This window comes from Equus przewalskii, chromosome 9, assembly GCF_037783145.1.
Source record: "Equus przewalskii isolate Varuska chromosome 9, EquPr2, whole genome shotgun sequence".
Taxonomy (NCBI): Eukaryota; Metazoa; Chordata; class Mammalia; order Perissodactyla; family Equidae; genus Equus; species Equus przewalskii.
In genome coordinates this window covers 9,286,477-9,306,694 of record NC_091839.1, presented here as the reverse complement: position 1 = coordinate 9,306,694, position 20,218 = coordinate 9,286,477, and the positions used below count along the sequence as shown (strand labels likewise).

The 20,218-nt window shown below is 58.0% G+C and overlaps 2 protein-coding genes across 5 annotated transcripts in view; both read right to left on the bottom strand.

Moving 5' to 3' along the window:
• SIPA1L3 (signal induced proliferation associated 1 like 3) overlaps positions 1-14,872 on the bottom strand; it is a 93,023-nt gene extending 78,151 nt beyond the window's left edge. For all 4 annotated transcript variants that reach the window (XM_070557636.1, XM_070557637.1, XM_070557639.1 and 1 more), the window contains exons 1-4: positions 13,247-14,872; positions 9,368-9,498; positions 2,016-2,204; positions 987-1,161 (exon numbers count right to left, since the gene is read on the bottom strand). In XM_070557636.1, the coding sequence (XP_070413737.1) occupies positions 987-1,161; positions 2,016-2,204; positions 9,368-9,498; positions 13,247-14,732 (1,981 nt within the window). In that variant the 5' untranslated portion in view covers positions 14,733-14,872. The remainder of the gene's footprint in view (positions 1-986; positions 1,162-2,015; positions 2,205-9,367; positions 9,499-13,246) is intronic.
• LOC139073680 (collagen alpha-1(I) chain-like) overlaps positions 14,773-20,218 on the bottom strand; it is a 128,884-nt gene continuing 123,438 nt past the window's right edge. Inside the window, exon 3 of the mRNA XM_070559518.1 lies at positions 14,773-15,039. Coding sequence (XP_070415619.1) covers positions 14,773-15,039 — 267 coding nt within the window. The remainder of the gene's footprint in view (positions 15,040-20,218) is intronic.

Here is a 20,218-nt window from a genome sequence, read left to right as displayed (position 1 = left end):
GATGCATCTGATATGCGGTGGTGGAGGAGAGCTCTGCGGAGAACTCTGGACAGCCAGAAAGATGAACGGGGCGTCCCAGAGCAAACTAAGCCTGAACGACCACTGGAGGCAACAGTGGGCCGTCCTGCTTCGGGCACATCGTGAGAAGGCGGACTCTTTGGAAAAGACAAGAAGGCCGGGGAAAGCAGGAGGCAGCAGGAAAAGAGGAAGAGCAAATATGAGACGGACGGAGTCCATACGGGAAGCCACGGAACGAGTCTACAGGGGCAGAGCGGGGCTATGAGGACGGGCTGCTGTGGCCATCACTCATTCACAGCGTCGCCAGGAGCCGGAGCTGACCTGATGGCATGTCAAACACACGTGCGTGCACACGTATGTCCAGGGAATGCTCTGATGAACGTGCTTCTCCACCACCCGCCTGAAGAAACAGACCAGCACCAACACTCTAACGTGAGCACACTGTCCATTAAATCCACCGTCTCCCCGAGAGGCGGCCCCTGTCCCGAACACGGCTCTGTCACTGCCTTGTCTTTCTTTAGGGTTTTACTATATAACAACCACCTTGCAAATGGCGCATTGTTGAGTGTGCTTTTACTATAATCATCCTGCAAAAGGCCTCATTCAGACCCGCTGTCCGTGCTCCACCCCAAGGACGCACCCTTGTCCTGGCCAACGCCTGCGGCTCTAGTCTGTCACTGTCACTGCCATACGGCACCCTGCTGCGGGAATACACCACAGCTCTGCCTGTACGCTGGGCACCACCCCGGCGTCTGTGGGGACGGATGCTCAGGCCATCCCCCAGCGCACACGGACACGTCTAGCAGAGCAATCGCCGAGACGGGGAGAAGGGGACCTTCAGACTGGACTAGCACATGCGCTACGTACTGTTTTCCAAAGTGGCTGCGCCACCTCGCTCCCACCCGCGGAGGCCGGGGGGCTCCCCATGATCCAGCCGGCTGTCCCACAAGGCCCCCGCTGCCACTTACTCTTGACGTCCAGCTGGGCGGCATACTTGGTGAAGCCCTTCAGACAGACCTTCTCGCCGAGCAGGGAGAGGAACTCCTCGAAGGCAGGCCCGGCCTCCTCGTTGTTGTACATCTCCTCCTCCGAGCTCTGGCCGGCCTTGCAGTACAGGACGCCCACCTTGTGCTTCCGGCAGAGCTGCGCGGGCGACAGGGGCTGGTGGAGGCGGGCCGGGCAGAGCCGCCACAGGGGAGGGGACAGAGTGGGCTGTCTCGGGCGCGGAGCCCAGGGAGCTCCTGGGGCCACTTGGGAATTCAGTGCCACAGCCGGAGAGGAAGAAAAAGGCGGAGGGCACGTCCCAGCTGTCCCCTCCCTCCATGCCATTCCAGAGAAGCAGGGCAAGGTGCCCATGCCACCCATCCTCTTCTCTCCACGGAGGGTGATGCCACCGTCGAGGGAGAAAGAGATGATCACCTGGGCCAGCTTCCCACAGAAGGCGGGCTGGAACAGCTAAGGTTCTGCCAAAGGAGATTCTGGAGGACTCAAGGCCCAGCACAGGCAACACGACTTTTTAGGGGGTGGGTCCCCAATCACCGTATTTGATGAACCCCTGATTCCCCTGGTCACTGGTGGCTGGACCACGGACACACACCTGACCGAACTGTGGCCCAGTGAGAATCTCTCCTGGGCGTGGGAGTCACCTGGCTGGGGGCTACATGTGGCTGTAACTTTCCCGGCAGTTCTGGGAGCTGTGGGAGGGCCAGAGAGGCAGAGGGAGCGAGTGTGCAGTGAGGGGGAGGGAAAACATGCACACGCATGCACACACGCACAGACACACAGGAGCCTGGCGACTGTCCACCCCTAGACTATTTCCTTCCTGAGATCCGTCACCCTCCTGCTCTTGGCACCCCCAGAATTTGATAACAGATCCCTCCTTTCACTCAAACTAGCTTAAGCGGGTTTCTGTTCTTTGCAAAGAAGAAAGAGAGCAGGACAGAAGGCGTGGCGAGGAGTGGCTGCGGGCTGCTGCCCCAGGCCGGCCGGCCGCTCACCCCTTGCTCGTCGAGCTTCAGCAGCTGCTCCGTCACCTTGGGTGTGTTGAGAGCCAGCCGCAGGCAGTGGATGTTGAGCTCAGGGATGACGTACTCCAGCGCGTCCCTCAGGGGCAGGCCCCGCCCCGTCCCGTGCTTCGTGGCTGTGGGCGTGGCGTCCTCCAGGATGGAGCCCCGCAGGGTGATGAGCTGAGAGGGAGGGAAGGGAAGATCAGGAGCTCTGGGCCCAGGAAGGGTGTTCTGTTCTCGAAGCAACACAAGGGCCAGCAGTGGGGCTCTAGGGCCAGAGAGCCCGGGATCTGGACCAGGACTCAGACTTGCTGCCACCCGGCTGTGTGAGCTTGACTAGGACACTGCCTGTCTCTGAGCCTCAGCTTTCTCTTTAGTGAAATGGGTGCAGCGATGGGGTCACAACCCTGAAGGGAGGCTGGGAGGATGAAATGAGACAACGATGGAACACACCTTCATTCGTTCAACAAATACTGACCGCGTGCTCCTAAGTGCCAGCCCTGCTCCAGGTGCGGTGGACAGAACGAAGACCCCCGTCCTCGTGGAGCTGGCATTCGAGTGCGGAGACGGCTCACGTCAGGTAGTGAGAAGTAGGATGAATAAAACCGGCTCCAGGTGGGCACTCAAACCAACACTCTCAGTGACGTTATCATGATTTTATTAGGTGTAAACATACCACCATAAGCTCTTCTGTACAACCCGCGCCCACCCCAGACATCAGCACCGCCGGGGAACCATCCGGAACTGCGGCTGGTTTTCCACTTGGTTTCCTGACAAAATCATGACCAGCGGTTCTGATCCGGTTGGTCTGGGGTGGGGCCAGGCATATATGTGTGTTCACTCGTATACTTATAAACATACACATTTTTAATAACACTCAGACGATTCTGACTTATAGCCAGGGTTGAAAACCGTTAGTCAAGCCAGTCAAGGCCATCTTACTCCCCTTTCCCTTCCCCAGGTGTTGCTCTCCAAGGTTTTCCAATAGCTGGTCACGTGATTAGCTCCAGGCAATCAGACGGGAGGGGAATTCAGTTTGGGGGGACTTTTGGGGCAGATTTTCCTCCCCGGTAAAAGGAAAGTCCTTTTCCACCTGCCCATTTCTTCTTGCTAAGGACACTGGTGTGAGGATAAGATGCCTGGAGCTGTGGCAGCCATCTTGTGATCATGAGGAAAGAGACGACAACAACAAAATCACAGAGAACTCAATCCTTGCAGCTGCCTACCTGCAGGCTTCTCATTAAATAATTAAAATAACTCTCATTTGTTTTAGTTATAGTTAGTCAGGTTTTCTGTCACTTTGCAGATAAAGCAATTTCTAACTGACACACCTTTACAACAAGTCCCATTTATGACAGTAGAGTTCACGGCACTGTATTCCAGGGATGACAACAGTTATGTAATTACACGTACAGGTTTGTTCAGGGGAGAGTTTATCATCTCTGAAGCTCCAGAGGTTGGCGCCTTCCCCAAGGTCACCACGGTGAAGTGGCGGCACCAGGGCGCCATCCCAGGTCTGACCTCTCCAAAGCTCATGATTTTTTTTTGCTGTGAAGTGTAACCCACACACAGAAAAGTACACAGCTGTGTAAGTACAGCTGAAGGAACCATCACAAGGTGAACACCTAGGCAATGCCCGCCCAGAGCAGGAAATACGACCTGCCGGCCCCACAGCCCTCTTGCGTGCCCCCCCTCCTCCTCTGACTTCTAACACCACAACCTATTTCTGGGCTTTGGGCAGTCCACATCCTTTTCCACTGGCTTCTTTCTTCTAACGTTATAGATGTGAGATCCCACCGTGTTGCCGCAAGCGGCTGACGTTCAGCGCGATGGACTGAGTCCCTTGTGATGAGCACGGAAAGTGCTCCTGGCGTCTGACAACTGTGAACACGGCTGGGGGAACGTGCAAGAAACAGCGCTCGGGGGCCCATGAACAGCTTCTTTTGGGTTTAGACCTGAGAGAAATGGCTGAGTCACGGGCACGCCCGTCTCCAACTTCACTGAACTGCCAGTTTCCAGGTGGCTGTCCCAGCTTCCCTGGCAGCCCGGTCTGATGGCCCCTGGTGCTCCCGTCCTCACTGACACCAGCTCGGGCTTCTAGCCACACGGTGCTGCTGGCCCCGGGTCCCGCCGCACCAGGCTGCGCCGCAGCGGGTCTGCAGCAGTGTGGGGAAAACGTCCTCTCCCAAGGGGACTGTTACAGGCTCCCAGAACACACCCGCGGCCATGGTTTAAGACCAAGGAGGATGAGTGTTAACTGGAAAAACATCCTCACCCTAAGTCAACAGGCAGGAAGCGGCAAAAACAGCGTGTCCTGACATCGCCCTAAGCCGACGGCCCCCTCAGCAAAGAGGACCCAGGCAAGGGGCGGGGGTGGAAGGAGAGGAATGAGCTGGCGGCTGGGAGTTCCCAGTTCTGGCCCTGACAGTTCACAGACAGACACATCTGGCCCATCGTGAGCAGGGCAGTCCTGAAACAGGCCATGAAAGGCACTGACGCCAGAAGCTCTGCGGCCAATCGGGGGGTTTGTGGGTTTCAATTAACGCAGCACCGGGATCCGCAGCTTTGCATCCTGCGGACGCTGCCCCACAGCGCCCTCTGCTGGGCGTCGAGCAGAATCCCCCCTCCTTCCACGCTGGAGACAGGTGGCCTCCGGTCACATCTCGGCTCGGATGACATAACCAAGAGCCACTGCTTGAAAAGCTCCCAGCTTTCCCTCCTCTGCTGGGGATAACAAGTCAGGTACCGGGAGGCTGCAATGAGCGGCTATCATCACTTTCCCCCGGGTCCTGTCCCCTGTCATGCCCCCCCGGACTGTGACAGCCGCCTCGCAAGGGTCTCCTGGCTCCTGTCCCTGCTGCCGCCCCACCCCAGCCCGTTCTTCCCACAGCAGCTTGAATCAGATCACGTTTCTCCCCAGCGCAGAACCCACTAAGGGCTTCTCATCTCTCTCTGAACAGTCGGCACTTGCAGCTCAGTCCACGAGGCCGAGTGATCTGACCCTCGATGCCACCGGGCGTCACCTCACTGAGGACATGCAGTCACGGGAGCCGTGAAGGGCCACGGAGCCACGTGAGCAAGCAGGTCCCCTCTGCACAGGCTGTCCTCCACCGGCCCCCACTCAGGTGCGTCCCTGCCTCTCTCCGTGCTGGGCGGGGGGCGCGCCCTTTAAGAACTTTCCGTGGGAGGCCATCTGGGAGTCGGTCGGCCTGGGTTCGAATCCCGGTTCAACTCTGTCCCTAGCTGTGTGACCCTGGGCAAGTCGCTTAATTTCTCTGTGCCTGTGTCCTCATCTATAAAATGGAGATAACAGTGCCCATCTCAAGGGCTGTGAGGACTCAATAAGATAACCCACGTACGGGGCCTACTCAGGACCACACCTGGCAGCCAGCAAGCGCTCGACACGTCTCAGCCATCATGACGTGCACACGTGTCAAATACATTTGTACTAAGCCACATGCATCTCAAATCTTTAATTAAGACTTTAAAAAAAAGTTTAACCATAAACAGGAAGCTACAACTACTTTTTTCCCCACTTAACAGTATGCTTTAGAGATTACTACACACACACACACACACAATCAGGTACCTACTGAACACAAACGAGGCCCCACTCAACGCACTATTACACTTGCTTTTTCCACGTAATACGAGACTCGTCCTTTCTACTTTGCACACTTAATTAAATTCACGACAGTAGTGACTGTTACTATTTAAATAGAATAAAAAGCCAAACCTCTGACCCTAACAAAACTAAGGCCCGTCAAAAACTCATGTTGGGGGCTACATGGCACCCATTGGGCCTGGCGGGCCAGCCTGTCGCTGGCTAGTGGGGGCCCCTGTGTCCCGGGAGAGACAGAGCCAGCGGGGCTCAGGACAGGGTGGCCCTGGCATGGGGCTGGGCCCGTCCAGGCTCAGGGTGGGGCCGGGCCGAGGTTCAGGCGTGTGGTCTCAGAGCCCAGCTCGCAGTCTGCTCTGCCCGGGCGGGAAGCTCGGGGCTGCCAACGCTCACCTCCCATCTGCTGGGAAGTGTGGGCCCACTCAACTGTCTGCTTGGCGGCCGGGGGCGGCCATCTGGGGCGGGCCAGCCGGTGGCTTGGACACCAGCCTGGGCCCCTTACTGGGGCCCCCACGCCTTCGTCTACAGGAGCTGGAGACTGTGCCTGTGGACAGGAGGAGGACAGCACCCTGCCCGTGAACCCAACCCCTGCTCCCCAGCACGGCCCTCTGACCTCGCAGGAGAGCGGCCACACCGGCCGCGTCATTACAGTGACATCTGGCGCTCAGAGCACTCACTGCCCTGCCCACCCAGGGGACCCTCCCCACGGCTCCAGGGCAGGGCACCACACACAGCCGCCTTTACAGAGGAGAAACTGAGGCACCCCAGGTGAAGCCTTCTGCCCAAGGTCACAGGCTGTAGAGTGGCCAAGCCGGGCTGAACCCAGCGTGTCTGCTCCCAGAGCCAGGATTCAGCTGGGCTCCGGGCCGAGGCAGCCTGGGTCTCGTCCCGGCTCTGCCCCTGTGGGGCCCTGGGCCTCCACGTCCTCATCCATAGGGTGGGGATTATCAAGGGACCCACGTCACAGGATGCAGAGAGGATTCGAAGGGTCAGTGCCCTGAAAACCCTCGGGACGGTGCCTGGCAGGAACATGTGCTAAATCAGCTCTGTGATTACTCTTGGTGTTCCTCCTTTTGGGCTGTGTGACCCCTGCTCTGCCTCCAGGAAAGGAAAGGCCTTCTCCTCCAGGACCAGGCCCAGCACAACCTCACCGAGCCCACACCACAGTCCTGTGACACTGGAATTCCCAGGGTGAAATTGAGGTTCTGAGAGAAGAAGCCACGTGCCTAAGGTTTCATACCTGCTGAGTGGCTGAACTAGGACCCACAGCAGGTCTCCAATGTGCCTGCCTCAGGACCTTTGCACTGGCTGGAATGCTCTTTCAGATATCCACACGGCTCCTTCTCTGAAATCCTTCAGGTCTTTTACTTAAATGTTACATGATCTTGCCAGGGCACCTCCCTGACAATCCTGTCTAACAATCTTACCACCCCTCAGACTTGCCTCTCTTCCTTGCCTCCACCTCGTCAGCACGTACCACACTGGACAATTTACTCAGGTTATCTGTGTACTGTCTGCCTCCCCTGCAAGAATGCAGTTCCGTGAGCATCGCTGTGGCCTTCCTCACCACTGTGTCCTCAGTGCCAGCCCAGGGCCGGCAGGTGGTGGTGCCCGGGGAATGTCTGCAGAGTGGATGAATCCTGTGCCCGAGTCTTGAGGGCCCCGGGCCCAGCTGGGGGTGGGACAGAGGCTGGATCTGCGGGTGCTGGGGTGGGAAGCGGACAAAAGCAGGCACAGGCTGGAATGGCGCCAGGCGGTTTCCAACCTGCTGGAGGGACCAGCGCAGAGCTGTCGCCCCCTGGCCCAGCATGTCCGCACCGCGGTCCCGACTCCCAGCACACACACCGCAGTTGGGTATTTTAAAAATTCATCCTACACACACTACTTTCATTAAAAAGAAACCCAACGAGACAGAAAGGCTGGCAGGAAGCTGAGTTCATAACCCACGGCTGGGCCTGCTGTGCGGTCTGGGCTGAGTCAGGGGAACCCCAGAGGGGGCGAACGGTGGCCGAGCACAGGCTGACATCGGCAAGTCCCCTAACCTCTCCGGGCCTGTTTCGTCAGCTGTACACGAGGACAGCACTGCTCTCATCGTACGACTGTCATGACGCTGAATGATTGGACACACGTGAAGGCAGAGAAAATGCCCGACACCCAAGGTCACTGAGATGCGCGGTCCAGCAGCAACTGCAATAAATACTATCTGTCAGCACACGACTGTCGTCATTTCACCCGGCAGTTCCCCGTGTCCGATACAACAGTCGGAGGCAGTGTGAGCTGTCACCTCACATTCTGCTCACGTGGCCAGGAAGGTGGGGCGGGAGGCTCGGGAGATAGGGGGCCGGTGCCCACCTGCGGTCTGGGGCTGCCTTGCCTCAGAGCCTCCGTGCCGTCTCAGTCCCCGGAGCATGAAGGTCCCCGTGAGGGGACGGGGCTGGGGCCTCGTGCGGCATCTGCCGGTCTGGACGAGGTCCAGGCCTGGTGGGCCCCACCCCCACAGTCCCTGACAGAGCAGCCTGCTGGGTTCCCGTGTCTGGGCTAAGGCCAGGCCCAACGGGGACCGGCAATGCCGGGCAGAGGGAGACCCATTCTGGGGGGCCTGCCCCGCTGACGACTGCCCCTTTTCTGGCAAGGTCTTCCTTACTTGGGTCTTTTGGAAGTCTCCATCATTTCTGCTAGCCTAGTGCCCCTCTTTTTTCGGAGGAACCGTCTGCTGCCTCCTCCAGGTGGCTCTGATGCAACTGTCAATCACAGTGCTCTGCCCCTGGCCCCAGGGTGGAGCACATGTCCCAGATCAGGCCAGTTTCTCTATCACCCCTGATGACATGGACTGGCCCAAGGTGTGGGCTTGTGATCTAAGCAGGGCCAGTCAGAGTCCCCCCAGGAGATTCGGCAGATAAGAGTCTCTTAAAGATGAAGAAGATTTGAGCAGCCGGTCTCCACTTTCCTATGACATGGACAGAGCTTGTCGGGGGCAGAAGAAAATGACAGTCACAACGCAAAAAAAGAAGCAGAGCCTAGGGGATCAGAGAGATAAGGAGGCAGAGCTCTGGTGACATCACTTGAATGCCTGGATCCAGCTATGCCTGAAGCTAGCCCTATGCCTGGAGTTGCAGTCTCATGAACCAATGAATTCTACTTCTGGCTTAAACCAGTTAGAATTAGATTTCTGTCAGTTACAAGTCAGAGTTCTAATGTGGCAGCCTGCCCTCAACAGGCCTTGTCCCCTAGCCACAGCTGACACTTAATCCAGGGTAAGACGTCTGACCAAGGGAGGACAACAGGGCTCCCTACTCGGAACGGAAAGAGATGCTGGGAGAGTTTTGACCCACGGGCGTCAACAGCCCCCTGCTGAGCGTCCCCAATTCCCACCCCACCTGAGGCCTGTTGTCTTAATTCTCCTTTCCATTCTGCAGGACATCTCACGGTCTCACACTTCCTACTTTATTTCTTGCGCCAACCACACTGAATCTCTTGCATGTGCAAGAATGTCAGGCCCTGCCGCCAGACACGCTGGATCCTAATTCTGGCCTGGCCGCTGACCCGCTGACCCCGTAGGAATGGTTTCATTTCTCTGAGTCTCAGTTTTCCCTTCTGTGAAATGGGGAGCTAACCGGATGGCCTGCAAGAGGTTGTTGGAAGGACTACAGGAGGGGAAGCGCCTGCCCACAGAACCCGGGCAAAGGAAGGGCCGTGACATGCTTAACGACAGTGACAGGCCTACCTCACGGGTCCGGAAGATGATCCTGTACTGGTACTGAGGCCCGTGCTCCTTGTGGTCCTCCAGCTTCTCCCGCTTGATGCTCACGGCCACTGGCCCCAGCTTCTCGTCCACGCCAAAGTAATTGGCATGCTCTGAGGGGGAAGAGCAGGCGAGTTCAGAGTCAGCCCCCCGGGAAGGTGGTGGCGTCCCACGGCCTGTCCCTGAGGGGACAGCTAGGGCGGGCGCTTGTGCAACCCGTGGGATCCGGCCACACAAACCTCAAGCCTGGTCACGGCCACACTCATAGGAGAGACCGTACGATGATGCCCCTCTGACAAGCCCCAGAACTCCTGAGCCTCATCTCTTCCATGCTCTCCTCCGAGGAATGGGGGCCCAGCTGCGACCCACAATTCAGAGCTGATGTGACAGGGAAACGAAGCCACATAAAGAAAATGCTTAGCGCCACACACGGCGTGTGACAAACCCAGCCTCACTGGGATCATCCTGTCTTTGCCAAGGTTCCCTCAGCTTGGCTGCCCATCAGCCCTTGGAAAGTGGTGAAGATTCTAGTCTGGAGGCCTCCTGCCCAGCTGAAATCTGGGCTCTGCCGCTTGTCAGATGTACGGCCCGGGCTCAGACACTGGACAGCATTCTCATCAGTAAAATGGCCCGGATCAGGGAGGACGGACTCGCCTCTCAGTGCGGTTGTGAGGGTCACGTAAGTCACTAAGCGCGGAGCGGGGCACACAGGAGGCACGTGAGCAGTGCGGGCTAGTCCCGTCCCCACGGCACAACGGTTGTGGAGAAAAGGGCCCAGGACTCAAGTGCCTAAACACGACTTCATCTAACCCTGTACCTACAAACCCAGGAAGCTTAAACGCTGCTCTTTTTGTCCTCGTGGTGACAGAGCTTTTAATGACCCATGGGGGAAGTCTCCTGTCCCCTCCCCTCAGCGACAGCTGGCTCCCCCTGTCTCAGAGCCCTTCCAGGCAAACAGCTCTTCCCGATGGGCGGCCCCAGCATCTCCAGCTCGTGGGGGACGCCCACCAGCAGTCTGCCTTCACGTCTGTGAGCCAGCGGCCACCCACTGCCAGCGACTCCTTCCCACCCTGCGCTCTGACATTTCACTGAGGGTTCCCGGTCCTGTGAGACGCTCCTGGCAAACCAAAGGCTCATCAAAGGCCCAAAAAACGTGTTACTTCACGGCCCCAATCAGAACAGCACCTGCAGTGGGTGACACCACCGCCCCAGCCGGCCAGAGAAAGAGAAAGGACTGTGCTTCCCGGATATCAGCTCAGTCCCAAAGCAGCAACAGAGGTTCTTCCGCACTGACGCACACCCGCCACCTTGCAGTCCTGACATGCGGGAGGCACTCAACAAACACTGACCAACAACCAATTTATGTACAAGCTGCCGGGGCTACCAAGAAACCGTGTCTACAGAAAATGGCTTTTTTTAAAGCTCCGTGATGAGGACTTACGCGTGTCTGATGAAGAACTAAGTGTTTTAATGTACCATCTTATCTGATCCACTTCAGAGTCCTCTTAAGGAGGTCTTTCTGGGTGTGAGCTGAAAGCAACGTATCCTCTACTGGCATGGCACAAAATTACTGCATAGACACGCAAAATCAGGCTTTCACTGGGCTATTCGGATCCTCTGCATCCTTGTTTTCTGGCTACTGGATTCGTCAGCTTCAAACAGAGACCCTGTCGTCTTCTCCCACTGGGTATGGATTTGCCCACTTCTCCCTGTAGTGGGTTTTTATTTACGAACCCCAACGCAGGCTGCCAGGGACACACGGTTCACAACCACAAGAGTTCCTTGGTGATTTTTAAAAAATCAACATGAAATGTTCAGTTCCTCGAACAAGTGCTTTTGGCCTTGAAATCTAATTCGTGTGACAGTGGTGTTGCCTCGCTGCTTTCTCTGGGTTTAGCAACTGGCAGGACTTTCTCTTTGCACCCCTTTATTTTCGATCTGTGTCACCTGGGCTTGGGGCATGCGATGCTGCAACAGTCATCTCCATTCCTCACGGGAGGACGGAGTGCAAGTGCTGAAATGTGTCACAGAGCTAATAAGCTTTGGAGCAGACACCCCGATCGCAGGGGTCTGACCCCAACGCTGGAGCTCCAGAGACTGCACCTGAGCCCAGTGAGACGGCCCAGCTGACATTCATTATGTTTGACTAGGACACTCAAACACATTTTAAGCTAGCTGATGTGGAATACTAGCTGCCAATCCATCACCTATCCCTCCCTTTTTCCTTTTTAAGAAAAACCTTCTACTTTTGAGGGAGAAAAAGAGAGGGATTGTGTCTAGCTAAAAACTTACATTTCCCAGCCTGCCTTGCAGATAGGAGTGACCAATGAGTAGAAGCAAGTGGACAGGGCTTCTGAGAAAGCTCTTTAAAGGGAGCTGACTTGACAGGAGATCTGCCTTTTTGCTCTTATCCTTCACTCTTTTTCTTTGCCTGGAAACATGGATGTGATGGCTGGAGTTCCAGCAGCCATCTTGGACCAGGAGACCACCCTGAGGGCTGGAGGCCATGCACTATGGTTGGCGTTCCACTGATGAGGAGCAACCATATCAGGACTGGGCTGCTGACTTCCAGACCTCCTTATATGAGAGAAATACACCTCTGTTTGTTTAAGCCTGTAACTAGCAGTTTTAAGCAATTCTGAATCGATACAGCTGCCAGCATTTACAAAATTAGGACAATCTACACTAAAAAAATCTGAATTTCAGGAGAATCTTGAAAAACTGGAATGGCTGGCAAGACTGGATTTGTTTGCATTTCCTGCATGACAACAGCAGGCGGGAGCCAAGCAGAAGCTGCCCTGTGCTTGGCCCCTGCATGGCATGCCTCACTTCTGCGTGGGTCCCGCCTGGCCCCTGTGGCTGCCCGGGTTGTGGTCCCTGCACTCTGCAATGCTGCTTCCTGGGACTGTCCCACCAGCACCAAGGAACCTGGGGATGGAGGGAGCCCGTCTCTCCCTGGTGTTAACACCTTCCAGATATCAACAGCTCCACCTTCCAAGGGGCTCCAGAACCTGCCAGTTTGTTCCCCACTCCTGGGCGCCCTCCTGGACGTGTCCATCATCATCCCCTGCCTGGACTATTACAGCAGGCCCGCCCTGGTCTCTGGCTCCCCACCCCCACGGTCTGTTCCCAAGAGGGAGTCAGACCAGGACCTCTCCAGCCCAGAGCCCCCCTGCGGCTCCGCCTCACTCAGGGCAAAAGTGAGGGCCCTCCCATGGCCCACAGAGACCCCCACGCTCTGCCCTGTCACCTGTGCCTCCGCTCCTTCCCCTCTCCTCACTCTGTCCCCGCAACCCTGACCTCCCTCCTAGTCCTCCAGTGTTCCAGGCCTGATGTACTCCACGTTCCCTGTGCCAGGAACACTGTCTCCAGTCTCCACACCACACCAACCTAGGAGGCCCCTCGGCCTCCCCCGTCCCACCCTGACACCGTCTCCCTCTTCCCTGCTTCACTCTCCTCCACGACACTTGCCACCTTCAGACACACGTTTCACCTAATTACCTAGTTTCAGCCTTAGTCTCACCCCACTAAATCGCTAAGTACCAGGAGAACAAGATTTTTGTTTTCAGTTGGTCAATACTGTAACCTCAGGCTCTCGAAAGTGCCTGGCACATAGCTCAGCCGAGCAGAGATTTGCTGAATACGGGCACATCTACTGTCCCCTGGGGCTCACGGTTCGGAGTGTGAGCCGTGGGGGCCAGGAGGCTGGCTCGCAGCCCTTCTCCGCGGGGGCTTGCTTTCCTGCCACACCCTCAGTGCCGAGAGCCAGGTCTGGAGCACTGCGAACGGGTGTGCAGGGGGCGTCTCCGAGACAAGCTGCCCCCTCCTCCCCACCCCCGTCCCCCGGGCCCCGGCCGTCACCTTTGCCCACGAAGAAGTCCTGGTAGTAGCGTGCGCCCAGGTCCACGTGCTCGATGCTGTACTGCCGCGGGCGGCTCTGCGTCCGCTGCTGCTCCTTGGGCACCTCGAGCACCGAGATGCTGGCGTTGGTGCGGTAGGCGCTGCGCGCGGGCTCTGCCGGGCGGCCCTCACCGCCGCCCCCCGGGGAGCCGGCCGCCCCCCGGGAGAAGCTCACGTCGCGCTCGCGCTCGCCGCCGATCTCGTTGCGGAAGTGGGGGCAGCTGAGCAGCAGCTCGTTGCTGGTGTCGTCACCCAGGTCCTGCTCCAGGTTCTCCTTGCAGTTCAGGTCCTCGGTGCTGGCGAAGGCGGGCTCGGGGCCGCCGAGGCCGGGGGTGCGCGTGGCACCTGGGGCGGCGGTGGCCGAGGCGGCTGAGGCGCCGGTGGTGGTGTTGCGCCGCTGCGCCGTGGACGCGCGGTTGGCGGCCGCCTCGTGCAGGTCGAACAGCATGCTCTGCACGTCGAAGTGCGCGAAGCTCCTCTGGCACACCCACGGCCGCCCGGCCTCCGGGCCGCCCCGCGCCTCCTCCGCCTCCCCGGGCGCCCGGGCCGCCTCGGCCTCGGCGCGGCCGCTCCGCAGCTTGCGGAAGATGCACGAGTCCCCCGCGTCCCCGGCGCCCGGGCCCCGCGGGGGCTTCTTCCGCGCCTTCTCCTTCGTGGGCTGCAGCGCCACCAGGCCGTCCTTGCCGGGCTGCCCGTGGCGGGAGTCCCCCTTGGCGCCGCCCCCGGGGACGTGCGCGCCCCGGTCAAGCTCGGGGAGGCGCGGGGCTCCCCGGGCCTCGGGCTGCTCGTTGCGGAACTCGTTGAGGATGTCGAAGAAGCTCTGCTCGGGCACCCCCTGCACGTCGATGGAGGATGTGCTCCCGTACTCGCGGAAGAGGGGCAGTGCCCCCGCGTGCCGCGCGCCCCGCGCCTCCGCCGCGTCCTCCGCGTCACACTCGCTGAGCGTGATCTCGCTGCTGCTGCGGTGCCGCAAGGGGAGGAAGGCCCTGCCCGGGGACCGCGGCCACCCGTCCTGGAACTCCACGTCTTTGGACCTTCTCCTGGACAGCCGGTGAAAGGCTTTGGACCCCGAGAAAGCCGGGGTGCTGGCGGGGGGCTGTCCGTTCTGGATGCTCCTCATGGGATGGGCCACCTTTGTGGCCTTCGTGCCGTCTGTGTCCTGTGAGGGGCTGGGGTTGTTCTGCTCTCTCAGGGCCTCCCGCTTGGGTGGCCAGTCGGCCACTCGGGCGCGCACGCCCATCTTGGGCATCGCGGGGGTGGTGGGGCTGGGTCGGGTGGTGGCGCTGGCGGGGCTCTCAACAGGCTGGGCCATGCTGCCGTTCTGGACCCAGAATCCCATGGGGGCGTAGTCCCCTGTGTGTGGCCCCGGGAGGACATCGGCCCCCCTGACCCCACAGCTGGCTGCCAGGTCCACAGCATCATTGGGAATGGGCCGATAGGTGGTCATAGTCCACGGGCACTGGAGTGCTACTGGCCCCCGGAAGCTGTCAGGTAACTTTATGGGGTCCCCTGGGCCTCAGCCATTGTTCAGGGCCACCAGTCCCAGGAGGAAGGATGCTGGGCCCTGAAGCCTGACGGGAACGTTGTGAGCCTGTGGAGTCCAGTTCTCCACCATCGCTGTGGACCACGGCGCCGGAACAGCCTCGGGCAGCGGCTGCTGTCCTGCGGCTCCAGAATGGGCGGCTCAGCAGGGCAGGGCCAGTGGTAGATGTGGGTGCCGGCCAGCAGGCTGCATCGGTATCCTCGCGGCCATCCTAGAAAGGAGAGAAGTAAAGGTGAGCGGGACGTGACAGCTTCCAGAGGAGGACTTTTTTGGACAGCTTTACTCACTTACAAAACCTTCCTATTTTAGACATTTTCAAACATGCCCAAAAGCAGAGAGAAGGGCGTGATGAGCCACCCCGCCAGCTGCAACCGCCACTAACTAGTAGCCATGCCTGCTTCGGCTCTCCACCCGCTCCTGTCCTTTGTGTTTCTGACAGAATATTTTAGAGTAAATCCCAGACATCAGGCCATTTCACCCGTCAATACTCCAGACTGTATCTCTAGCAGATAAGGCCTGTAAAGAAATAACCACGATGCCTTTATCAAACCCGTCTAGATGAGTAAGAATTCTTTAATCCCATGTGGTACCCCATCTGCATTACATCTCCCCATCGTCTCCAAGATGTCTTTGCTGGTTTGTTCAAGTCAGGATGCAAACGAGAGCCATACTCCGCTCTGGCAGACGTATTTAAGTCTCTTGTACTCTATAATGCCCCCCGCCACCGTTACTTTGATGGGACTTCCTTGTGGAAGGAGTGGGGTCCCTTGTCCCAGGATCTGGCTGACTTTTCCCTGTGGTGTCACTGAACACGTTCCTCTGTCCCGTGAGTCCTGTCTAGGGGTGGCTGCAGGGACAGGCCAGACCGTTGTCCATCTGTTCTGCAGTCTGCCCGACCAGCCCCCCACCAGAAAGGAAGCGACAATAAGCGCTGAGGCACCGTGAGCGCTGGTGGATTTGGGCGAGGGAATCTCTTTAGAAACCTACATGACCAATAGATCCCAGGAGCCGGTTGATCAGCTCCCGTCCTTTCTTTGCTGAGACCCTGCCCCTCCCGCCCCCCTCCTTGGCTCCTTGTTGCATTAGGAATAAAACCCAAATTCCTTCTGCGGGCCCACCAGCCCCACAGGATCTGGCTCTGCGTCTGCTTGATGCCCCTCCCCTCCCTGACCAAGAGCCCATCACACTGGCCTGCTTTTTTGTTCTCTGACATACCAACCCCATCCAGGCTCTCTCGGTATCCTTCCTGGGTTCTTCACCAGGCTGGTTCCCTCCATGGCGTCGACTCTTCAAGGAAGCTTTCCAACCACCGCATGCAGATGGAGAAGCTCCCGTCCCCTCAAAGCCTTTCTCTGTCACCCACTCTGCTTGCTTTCTTTCCTTAGCAGTTACCACCAATTGATATTCTCTTGTTCATTACCTGTTTACCGTCTCCGATGCTAACTCATCAGTTCCAGGACGGCGGGGTGTCCCAGCCCCGCCTCCCAGCCTCAAGAAGAGCATCCAGGACTCTCGTCCACTATGTACTGTAGGGACCAGCGAGCAGGCAGCCCTACCTAACCCACCGGAGGAGCACATCCCAGCGTGCAGAGCTCCAGGGAAGGGAGCCCGGCTTCTGCCTGGCAACCCGAGGACTCTGCAGGATCACCTCCCTTTCTGTCTCCCTCAAGTTCTGGAAGATGGAACGCTCTGCGGGGGAGGAAGGGGACAGTGGGCGCGGTCTGGGGCAGACCCTGTGGGTTGTCCCAGCAGCTGTGACCCCTCCTGCTTCTGCTCAGGGCAGCAGAGCGCTGGTTCGGGCTGGGCATCTGACGCACGGGGACCAATAACTTCTCTCCCTTGGAATGTGGAGCCAGACATGGCCATGGGGTCAATGTGTGCTGGTGCTCTGAGCGAGCACGTGGCAGGCCTCCTGTGTGAGTGTGTGTGTGTGTGTGTGTGAGTGCGTGAGTGTGAGTATGTAGGGGGCATTTCCTAACTCGTGCCCAGACGTACGGAGTGAGCTGGCAGAGAGACTGAGGGGACACCTGACACATTCACAGAGAGAAAGAGTGAGGCGGGCCTACAGTCTCTGGGAAGATGGGAAGTGGAGGTGGGGGGGGCAGGCAAGAGGGCACCCCTCTTCCTGGTTCCCCACGAGCAGGGAGCACGCAGGGGAGGGGGCAGAGAAGGGGAGGAAAGCGGAGAGCTCCTAGGCCGGGCTGGCTACGGGAGCCAGGAGGCGAGTCTTCAGTGACCTGGACGGCGGGGGCGTCTCAAGAGCAGGTGCACCTCAGCTCCGGGGACCAGCCTTGCAAGAACGTGGATGCCAGACCATCAGAGTTTTCAGGGGAAGCCAGAAATCTAGAATCGTGTGCAAAATCTCCCAATTTGAAAAAAAAAATATATGGCAACCACCACCACCTACCATGCAGAGATGATCTCTAGAAGGCTTTTCAAGAAACTGCTCACAGTGGTTGTCTCTGGGGAGGGGAACTGGGTGCCTTCCCCCCACTTCATGTTTTCCCCTTAGTACTGGTACTTAGTACTTTCCCCTTAGTACTTAGTACTCCCCAGGACCTGTGTTTTGAAAGAAGTTTACTTTTCGTTCTACACCACTGGCAATCTTTTGCCAATTATTTGCATGGACTTCTTCTAATAAACAGATAAGTACTTAAGAACATTACCAACCAAAACCACAATGAGGGTCAACAAAGCAAGTACGTGGGCTGGATGTGGGCGGGGGCTGCTGGTGTGCGACCTCTGGTGACTGTCAGTGTGGCAGCTCTGCCAGAGAGGAGGGCCTGAGGCCAGCCCCACACTCCGCGGGCTGCTGGGTCCCAGGCCAAGCTAAGGGGTCTGGCCGGCCGAGGGCACTGCCTGCACTGGCAGCCCGGCGCGCCCCTGGGTCAGCCTGGCAGAGTGCAGAGGATCAGTCCCGTGAGGCCGCACTGGGGCTGGCTGGGAAAACCAGTGGCCCGGATGTGACCCTGACTGGCTGACGCAAGCACCTCCCGACCCACAGGCTTCACTGATGGCATTCTGTTTGCAGCTCAGTCGGAAACTCCCAATCCATTTTGCTCCCTTCTGTGAAAACACACAAATGTTCTCAAGGCCCCACTCCCTTTGCACAAATCCCCTCTCTGAGCAGGTGCAGTCGAGTCTCCCTGTGATGCTCGGAGGCTGAGTGACACCCACGGCCTCTCTGAGATCCAGGGACTGGTGCACATTGGTCCCTTTCCAGCTGTCTGTGGCCGAGCTCCCCCTTCCTGAAAGCACGCTGACCTTCCTGATGAGAAAGCCCCGACTGCCATGAGAGCCAGACCGCCTGGATGTGCCATGGACTGGCTACTGAAACTGTGACTTAATTTCACTCTGTAAAATGGGGACAATACCACCCGCCTCACGGCCACAGCTATTAATACCACTCCTTCACGTATCTTCGGCAGGAGGTCCACCCCTTCTCCCTAATGACAGAAGCACAGGCATGGGGGAGGGGGACCCAGGACCCCAGCTAAGAGCACAGAGGCTGGAGGGTGTCCTGCAGAGGCGGGGCATGTGGCCCTGACTTTTCCCACAGTGACTGCTGGGGACCCTTGCTTCCTTCCCTCCAGCCTCCCTGGGCTCCCGTGTTTTCTGTGATTGCTCCTCTGGCCCAATGATGGTTATCAATTCTGCTTCTGCTCAAGACTGTCAAGCGCAGCTTCTGCTGCTGGCATCCGAGAACGTGACTAACACACAGCGCCGTGTGCGAGGAATCAGCTGGGGCTGGTGGTGTGAAGGGACGGGGCCACGACAGCAGCACAATGAGAAGCAAGTGGCTGTGGGAGAGTCAAGTGGGACGCATCTGGCTGCAGTGAACAGAACACTGTTTAACGGGGCGGCTCGGGCGATGAAGACATTTCATCATCACGTGTGACAAGGAGGCCAGAGATGCCGGCACCACCCTCGGTCCAGTGGATGATGTCAGGCGGTTTCTTTCTCCCCCATCCCGCCTGCCTCCCTCCCGGTGCTGCTGGCTTCCATCTTTGGCTTCTGGGCTCATGGCTGCAAGCTGGCGGCCACAGCCATGCTTCTCCCTGAACCACGAGCAAGGGGGAAATAGAGGGAGATGTAGGCGTGTTCTTGCCCATGTGCCCCCGATCAGGAAGAACCTTTGCTAGAACATTTGCCCTACCTCCAGAGACTTTCTTTTATGTCTCATTGGCCAGAATGGGGTCACTTATGGCCACTCCGGGTGCCAGGGAAGCTGGAAAGAATCTGTGATCATCCCTGGGAATGTCTGAGTCTGTTAGGAGAGCAGGCAGCCAACGGTGGACCTGTGTGAACGCTCCCTGACTGTCGCCTGGGAAGGAGCTGGGGAGTCTGAGCTGGGAGGAGGCTCCCTTATCAGGCCCCCAAACCTGAAGCCTGGAACAGCGGGATAAGAGGCGAGCGCACAGCCTCAGTATCCTGAAGGGCTCTGCTCCGTGTGGCCACAATGTCCACCAGAACCTCACAGGCCAGAGCAGACGGGAGAACACACGCCTTCCAGTGCCAGACGTACATGTTTTGCTTCCCCAGCTTCCATGGGAAAGCTTCCTTTTCCCAACAACAGCCCAGGTTTCTCTCTGGGAACCTACCCTCTCTGACTCCCACCCAATGGGCCAGAAACGGGGCTCCTCTGGAGCTTGGGAACAAATCATGTGACCTGATCAGAACCAGTGAGACCCAGTGACATCTCTGCCAGGAGTGCAGGGGCTGAAGACTCTGCTTTCCCCTCTTACCCTGAGTCTGAGAGGACGTGAAGGATGGAATCACTGCAGCCATCTTGTGACCATGAGGGGGGAACCATCAGTGAAAGGAGCTGAGACTTAGGGAGAATCTGGGGGCTGTAGTCAGCATTTGAGTCTCTGCATCAAGCTGGACCTGAAGCCAGCACTATTCCACTTCCCGCCACTGGACAGTTTAGTTACATCACAAAACAACTGTAACAGCAGCTACCGTGACTATGATCCTTCTGAGGTCCAGGTCCTTTTCTAAGCACTTCTGTCGTCTCTCTTAACTCTCGCAACAAGTCCATGAGGTAGCCATCGTTATTATCTGCTTACTTGACATCAACACCTTTGCAGCTCACGTGTACTGCCAACCGGACATTCCCAGCTGCAACTCTCGCTCTCTCCCCATCCACCAGCCTCGGACCTTCTCAGGAGTCAGGATGGGCGAAGCTGTGCTGCAGTAACAAAGGTCCCCAAGTGCTCAGAGGCTGACATAACAAAGGTCTGGTCTTGCCCACGCTGCATGTCCATCACGGGTTGGCCAAGGGCCCTGCTCAGACCAGCTTCGCTCCCAGTTGACAGAGTGGCCCTTTCCTGAGACTGCGCCCATTTCAGAGGGAAGAGACACGGCTGAACCACGCAACGGCCCTCTGA